The 8628-nt window shown below is 39.4% G+C and overlaps 1 protein-coding gene across 1 annotated transcript; it reads left to right on the forward strand.

Moving 5' to 3' along the window:
* Window positions 1-544: 544 nt before the first annotated feature.
* LOC109027960 (large ribosomal subunit protein uL1-like) lies at window positions 545-1195 on the forward strand. The gene has a single exon (XM_055348669.2). The coding sequence runs from the start codon at window positions 545-547 to the stop codon at window positions 1193-1195; it is 651 nt and encodes a 216-aa protein (XP_055204644.1).
* The last annotated feature ends 7433 nt before the right edge of the window (window positions 1196-8628 follow it).

Genomic DNA, 8628 nt, shown 5'->3' on the forward strand with positions numbered 1-8628 from the left:
CCCTAATAATTGATTTATTTTAGCAAATCAAAAACTGCCTAGCCCATTTTGGACTTTCTAATGGGAATTCTTCCCCCCAGCCTAGCCCATTTTAGATTTTCTAATGGGAATTCTTACCCCTAAATACCATACTGTATATTTCTTACTCAAACCACTGATATTCATGTTTATTACTTGATTTTTTTCTAAAAGTTGAACAACACAAATGCTGCCAGCAGATCTATTGCTGATATGAATTCTCCGCAAGCAGAAACCCATCTAGTCATCACTCCAGCAACTCTAAGGGCCTTTAGTGACTTGGCAAAGTGATTTTACGCATTGCAGAGGGCAGGTAGACTAACAAACCAACACAAGTAATCCATGCAAATTCTCAGTTTCACTTGTATGAAGAGCCATCCTGTTAGCACTCTTATTTCTTCAGAGACAATGGGTTTAAGCCTCTTTCCATAAGAACAGCCCAAACTTCCAGAGTAGATGCCATGCTATATGAACTTTATTATAAAATAATGACAGGCTCTTTTCCGGTTAGCCAGCTCAAGAAGCCATGAGTAGCAAAGTCTCTCGCTACACCCCGCAGGAGGCGGTGCGGGAAGTCCTGCACAGGAACCATCACAAACGCCACAAGTTCCTGGATACGGTGGAGTTGCAGATCAGCTTAAAGAATTATGACCCCCAGAAGGACAAGCGCTTCTCGGGCACAGTCAGACTTAAGTCCACTCCCCACCCCAAGTTCTCCGTGTGTGTCCTGGGGAAGCAGCAGCACTGTGACGAGGCCAAGGCCATGGATATTCCCCACATGGATATCGAGGCACTGAAAAAACTCAACAGGAATAAGAAACTGGCCAAGAAGCTGGCCAAGAAGTATGATGCAATTTTGGCGTCAGAGTCTCTGATCAAGCAGATCCCAGTCCTCGGCCCAGGCCTAAATAAGGCAGGAAAGTTCCCTTCCCTGCTCACACCCAAGGAAAACATGGTGGCCAAAGTGGACAAGGTGAAGTTTACGATAAAGTTCCAAATTAAGAAGGTGTTACCTCTGGCTGTGGCTGTTGGTCACGTGAAGATGACAGACTATGAGCTTGTGTATAACATTCACCTGGCTGTCAAATTCCTGGTGTCATTGCTTAAGAAAAACCGGCAGAATGTCCGGGCCTTATGTATCAAGAGGACCATGCACAAGCTCCAGCGCCTATATTAAGGCACATTTGAATAAATTCTACTGTTACCAGTCAAAAAATAAAATAATAAAATAAAAAATAAAACAAGGCTGGGTGCAGTGGCTCACGCCTGTAATCCCAGCACTTTTGGAGGCCGAGGCAGGTGGATCACAAGGTCAGGAGATCGAGACCATCCTGGCCAACATGGTGAAACCCCACCTCTACTAAAAATACAAAAATTAGCTGGGCGTGGTGGCGGGTGCCTGTAGGTAGTCCCAGCTATTCGGGAGGCTGAGGCAGGAGAATCACTTGAACCCAGGAGGCAGAGGTTGCAGTGAGCGGAGATGGCACCACTGCACTCCAGCCTGGCGATAGAGTGAGATTCCATCTCAAAAAATAAATAAATTATAAGAATATAGTAATTATTATTATTATATTGGCCTTTGGTATTTGTGGTAGAATAAAACCACATGTGTCCCCTGTTCAAATTAAAATGACTCATCCTCAAGCAATAATCAATGTAGACACAGAAGCAAAAACATTATATTCAAGGAAATGAGGTAACTTCAAAGCACAATAGATGGAAATTAAAAGCTGTTAGTCAAGGATAATAAAGGAGTTGGCAGGAGAGCTCATTCCCAAACATGTAAATCTGAAGATAAACAAGCAAGTTTTGTTCACAGAATCCCCCAATAGCTGAGAAACTGGGCAGTGGGAACACTGAAGGGGAAAGACAAGGTGGGACATCAAAAGGGTGAGTCTAGATTAATAGACAACAACAAAACAGTTAAAAGCCCAGCTTCCAACACCACTTGGAGCAGAAACGCAACACCCTGCACTATCTTCATAGGAGAAAGGGAGTCAATTTTCTGGAAAAGATAATAAACCAGAGAGACTTGGAGTTATAGGCAGAAAATCATTAAGGTGAAGTGCTGTTCTGAAGGTAGAATGATTAAGTTAAAGTCTGCCTATTTGATGATTATTAGGCCTCCAGCTTTCTTTCCTCAATCAACCACAGAAGAGACACAATCTGGTGTAAACTTACCACACTCTCAGGCAGGAGACTGGAAAATTTATCTCAAGACAAGCTAAATCACTAAGTCTTATCAGACCCAAGAATGCTGCATCTAAGCCAACAGTTGTGAAAGCTTATCAACAGATCATTTTATACTACAGAACTACAGTAAGGCTGAGTAATTGAGACAAAGGTTTCTTAGATAACTGAGGGTACACTAATGAATAAAATAGGAAAGTTAGTTGTAGGTATATCTGAAGCAGTTAGATACCCCCAACCCCCTTCACCACTATAGTAAGTAGAATCACAAATGACCCCCAGGATTCCTGTCCCTAGCACACATACTCTGTATAGTCCCTTCCCTCAAGTTTGGGGGAAATGTGTGAATATAATGGTATATCACTCCCTTAATTAAGTACAGCATTAGGTCCTTGTTGCATTGCTATAAAGAAATACCTGAGACTGGGTAATTTATAAAGAAAAGAGGTTTTATTAGCTCATCATTCTGTAGCATGTACAAGCATGGTGCTGGCATCTGCTCAGCTCCTGAGGAGGCTTTTACTCATGATGGAAGGTGAATCAGGAGCAGGCACGTCACATGGTGAGAGCAGCAGCAGGAGAGAGTGGGAAGGTTCCACACACTTTAAACAATCAGATCTTGTGAGAACTCACTCATTGTGATCCCAGGGATCACAGTGGGGTCATGGATCTGCCCCCATGACCCAAACACCTCACACCAGGTCCCACTTCCAACACTGGGGGTTAAATTTCAACATGAGGTTTGGGCAGAAGCAAATACCCAAACTATATCAGTCACTTTGTGCAGTAAAAATGATGGGAGGCTCCCTCCTGTGACTACATTATATTTTTTACAACTCTCTCATAGTGGGCTAGAGAGAAATTCCCCTGCTGGCTTTGAAGAAGTAGCTGCTATGTTGTGAGAAGGCCTTGTGGTTAGGATCAGCCAACAACTAGCAAGGAAATGGAACCGCAGCCTATAACCACAAGGCATTTAATTCCACCAACAACGAATGAGCCTGGAAGAAGATCCCAAGCTCCCAGGAAGACAGCCAGAGGATACCTTGATTTTGGCCTTCTGAGAAGCTGAGTGGAAGACTATTATGCCAATTATGCCAAGCCCAGACTTCTGACCTACAGAACTGTGAGATAATGAATAGGTGGACGTTAAACTGCTATCACTGTGAAGCGCATCCACTGGGTGCAGGTTACCGACTTGTCTGAGTCTGGTGAGACATAACACCCACACACAAAGTTACATGAAGCAGGTTTATTAATTATACACAGGCAGCAAGGGACAATAGAAGCCTAGGACTCATGTTTATCCAGGCTCCTAAATGAATGCCATGCCCCTAAAGCTCAGGAAAGCTACCTAGGGTGGATGGACTCTCATCTCTATGTGCCTCTCTTGCAGCCAGCCCACCTTGGGCTTTATACCTCAGGGTCACAAGACTGGCTGGGCTGACCCACTCAAGGATGTCCTGTTTCTAGGGGGGAACTGGAACAGAGTCTAGGCTGATCCTGCTAGCTCCTCCTTACATCAAGATGTTCCATTCCCAGTACATTCCACAGTTACATTGAGAACTACAAGTGAGAAAGACGGAGAAGAGTTGGGTCTCTCCAAGGCTATCCAGAAAACTATTTCCCAATGATTGTTTTAATTTGTTACTCAGCCATAAAAAACTATACACCAACCAAAGGAAGACCTTTAAGAGAGGCTGAGATAGTTACAGGGACCTGTATTTGGAGGCACCAAGATCAGCACAGCGTGGGTGCTGTCTATAGCAGATTGGGTGTATTGTCAGGAACCTGGCAATAAAAAATGGCACACTCAAACTAGATAATTAAGAAGACTTTAATAAAATGGCCCATTAAAATGCATGAACATTGGCCGGGCACAGTGGCTCACGCTTGTAATCCCAGCACTTTGGGAGGCTGGGGCAGGCAGATAACGAGGTCAGGAGATCGAGACCATCCTGGCTAACACGGTGAAACCCTGTCTCTACTAAAAAAAAAAAAAAACACAAAAAATTAGCCAGTCGTGGTGGTGGGTGCCTGTAGTCCCAGCTACTCGGGAGGCTGAGGCAGGAGAATGGCATGAACCCGGGAGGCGGAAATTGTAGTGAGCCGAGATCGCACCACTGCACTCCAGCCTGGGGGACAGAGAGAGACTCTGCCTCAAAAATAAAAAAAATTAAAGATTAAAAAAAATTTTAAAAATTCATGAACATTAAAGAAATAAATAAAGGATAGGGTAGTATTCCAGGATCAGCAATGGCAGGAGCCATTACCACTTCTAGGACTGAAGGGGCAAAGGTTATGGAGTAGATACTAGAACTCAGAGAGTAGCTGTGCAGAAAAAGCTATTATTTGGCAGGAGCTGTGTACTTCAGCAGAGGGTTGCAGCCAACTTAATATAAAACCATCATCAAAAAAATCTGAGCAACATAAATGCAGATGTCTTCTCCCTTCCTCTAATCTCCTGATAGTGTCTACACAGAGTGAGCCAAACAAGAAAATAGAAGAGATGTTCATTGATATATCTCACTGGAAGCATGAATGAAATTGCATTCAATTAATATATTTATTTTAGGAAAGATATTTATTTTCCTCCTTTCTTTGACAAACAACCCTCACATTTGAGCTGGGCACATAGCTACTTGGAATAAAGTCTGTATTAATAGCCTTCTTTGCAGGTGAGAGAGCTTCTCAGGACAATTGTTGGGAAGGAAAAACATGGAATGCAATACGAAGAGACAGAACTTATTTACACAGATAATGATGTGTGCCCGTTAGTGTCTTTCTCCCTTTTCCAGGTGACAAATGTCTTTTATATAAGGTCTCAACAGCAGAGTGATACAGATTTGAACTAAGCCTACTATTGTATTTTAAATAAATTAGTAGGAGTAAAGGGAAGAAATAAATAATTAATGAACATAAGCCATAGCTGTAAAGGTCCTCATTTCCCGAGCCAGTCACAAGGTCTAATAGTCATAGCTACTTTTTCTCACTACCCATTTTATCCTATCTAGACCAGACGCTTGCAGAGAGTAAAGAGAACATTACCAGAAATTAAGCACAGAGCTCACTCATCTGCAAAGAAGGCTATTAATACAGACTTTATTCCAAGTAGCCACGTGCCCAGCTCAAATTGTTTGGTTGTGTGGCTGGGGAAGAGGGAAAATAAGTATCTTTCTTAAAACAAATATATTAATTGAATGCAATTTCATTTGTGCTCCCAATAAGATGTTGGTATATTATTTTTTTATTTTGTTACTATATTATGTTTGTTTTGAATTGAATAAGAATAATATTTTTAAAAGGATGAATGTCTAAGATTAACTAAGTAAACTGTCAAAAAAAGTAAAAAAAGGCAAGTCATCTTTTCAGATATCAGAACATACTATAAATCCATTAAAATAGAATTATAGTATTCATAGTGGTATAGAGAAGTATACTAGTAGAACAGAACAAAATTCAAAAGTAGATCTTAGTATATTTTAAAATGTAATGTATAGTAATGGTGATAGTTTAAATTTAGAGGCTTAGTGGTGTATTATTTAATAAATAGTACTTGTACATTACATAGAAAATGTATTTGGATTTTTATTTTACACCACATATAAAAATAAGTTCCAGAAAGGATTATGATATTATAAACAAACTAAAATATCATGAGCAGTTGGAAAGCTATATTACCAATCTAATTGCATAAGAGACCTCCTTAATGAAGACCAGAAACCTAGTAGCTCAGTAAGAAAGGAAAGATAGGGCGGACAACATAAAGTAGAAAAAAAAATGCAAGATACATCAAAAACTAGGTCAGTAGAAGATTAATAGACTGAGAAAACGTTTAAGTAGCACAGATGACACAGGCTTAGTCCCTCTAATAAAAAGCACTTACACATTGATAATGAAAAGACAACCAATTCAAACAATGATAGGTAAGCACTATGAATAATTTACCAAAAAGCAAATCTAGGTGGCCAATAAACATATGGAAAGTGGTTTAATATAGCTGATGAGCAAGGAATCATGAGTCAAAGTAACAGTGAGTTATATTATACTCTATATACCCAAGCTTAGCAACAGACTGGAGATGGAACATGTTACTAGCATGGAGACGTAACGTGGTAGTTAAGAGTGTGGATATGAGCAGAGGAGAGAGGATGAGGGGTGTACGATGTGATTGCACTTATATATTCAATGGAAATGTGTGTGTGTGTGTTTTAAAGAACTTACATAATATTTTTAAGCTAGCACATCCATTCTACTCAAGAAATCTCTTCTAGTGATTACATTTGCAAAGGTACACAAAGATGCTCATTGTAGCATTGTTCATAATTCCAAAAATGATATAAACCTTAAAATAAACCATGAAGGTAATGGTTTAATAAATTATAGCATATTTCCACTATAAGATACCATAAAGAATAAGGTAGAGATACACTTACTGAGGGGGAATAGTGTTTGATAAGTGCAAGTTACTAAATAATAATTAAGTTGCTGCAAAAGTAATTGTGGTTTTTGCATTAAAAGTAACAGCAAAAAAACGCAATTACTTTTGTACCAACCTCATATAACGCCATTTCAGGTTATATATATATGAATACTTATATGTCTGGAATAAATAATGAAAACTCTATTAGGATGCATGCTAAACTCTTAATAGTGTTACCTTTGGAGGGGAGTAGAATTCAGGAATTAGGAGCTATAACTATATATATTTACATGTACATAGTTATACAAATAACCATATACATAACTATATGTGTATATTTGAGCTGTTTAAGCATTTCATAAGGATAATGGATTCATGTTATATTATCTGCATATTAAAATAATACTAATAATCACATCAGAAATTATATATTCAGTTCTCTAAAAGCACAAGATACTTTATATTTTTGCTAAGCAGAATAATGCCTCCACCCCTGGACAAAAAGACAAAGGATGTTCACATTTGAATGGCTAGAATCTGAATATGTTTTGTTGCAAGGCAAAGGGGAATTAGGTTGCATTAAAGGGGAACTGGCTGACTTTAAAACAGGAAGATGTTTATGGAATATCTGGGTGGACCCAATGTAATCTCAAGGGTGCTTAAAAGCAAAAGCAGAAGGCAAAAGAAGAGTCAATGTCAAAGCAATAAGATGTGAGAGAGACTCAACAGGCCATTGCTGGCTTTGAAGATGGAGGGAATGTGGAAATTGTCCAAAAGCTGGAAAAGCGAGGAAACAGATTCTTCCCTGAAGCCTCCAGAAGAAATGCAGTTCTGCTGAAATCTTGATTTTAGCCAGCAAGGTCCATTTTGGAGTTCTGAACTACAGAACTGTGAGATAATCAATTTGTGTTGTTTTAAACCACTAAGCTTGTGGTAATTTGTTAAAGCACCAACAGGAAACTTAGACAATATGCATCAACTCATTTAAAATTTACAAGGACCCTGGGAGATATACACAACTGTGGGCCCCCATTTAAACAAGAAAAAACCATTGTTCAGAGGGTTTATTTAGGGTGACACAGCTGGTAAGTGCTGTGGACAGGACTTGAGTTAGTTCCAGAGGAATCTAGAGCCTCTCCTGGCTGCCATTTTGTATTTTCTGTCCTCTGACCTATAACTCCAGTGCTCCTGGCTCTGGACTCAGCCACCAGCAGATGTTTACCATCATATAAGTCAGTAAGAATTCAAGTTTGAGGGGTAAGACAAATCTCCATTTAAACCCACTTACTAGCTGCGTGGTTAGTTTAAAACAAACTACTCAATTTAAGCTTGTTTCCTCATCTATAAAAGAAGCGAAATACTTTCTACCTTGTTGACTGAGGAAAAGCATTCAGTGAAATAATCTATGAAAACTGTCCAACAAAAAGCTTTGTATAGAATTTTGTTTTAAATAAATGATATTTATTGTTGGTGAGGACTATTACTTTGTTATAATGACTCTGGGAAGCTGTTTTTCTTCTAGATGAGGTTTTAGGTTTTGTTCATACCTTTCTCATATCTGTCAGCTCCTGATTCAGAGACGGTGGTTAGTGCCTGTGGCACAGAACTATAACTACAAACTAGGGAACTATTAACTGAGTACAAGTATAGAAGAAGTGGCTTTTAGTGGTGTGGGCACCAGTGATCTATAAGATGAATCCGGTGGCAAAAATGTACTGTTAATAATGTATATTTCTCCCATGGGATGACATCACAGAGGAACAAAAGGAAAAAAAAAACACTCAGAAAATGTCCTTAAAATTTAAACTTCGTTAGTATGCTATGAGACTCTAGAAAAGAGGACATTTCTATTTCAGTCGAAATTATGTTGGCCTTCTGTTTTCTGCCCATGGGGTCCCAGACAGAGTTTTCTCAGAATATCATTTGTCTTCCGCTCAATGAACATATTCTGTTGGTCTAGGTACTTCATGAACTTCTTCAAATATTCCTTTGAAACATTC

The sequence above is a fragment of the Gorilla gorilla genome, chromosome 7 (assembly GCF_029281585.2).
Source record: "Gorilla gorilla gorilla isolate KB3781 chromosome 7, NHGRI_mGorGor1-v2.1_pri, whole genome shotgun sequence".
Classification (NCBI taxonomy): domain Eukaryota; kingdom Metazoa; phylum Chordata; class Mammalia; order Primates; family Hominidae; genus Gorilla; species Gorilla gorilla.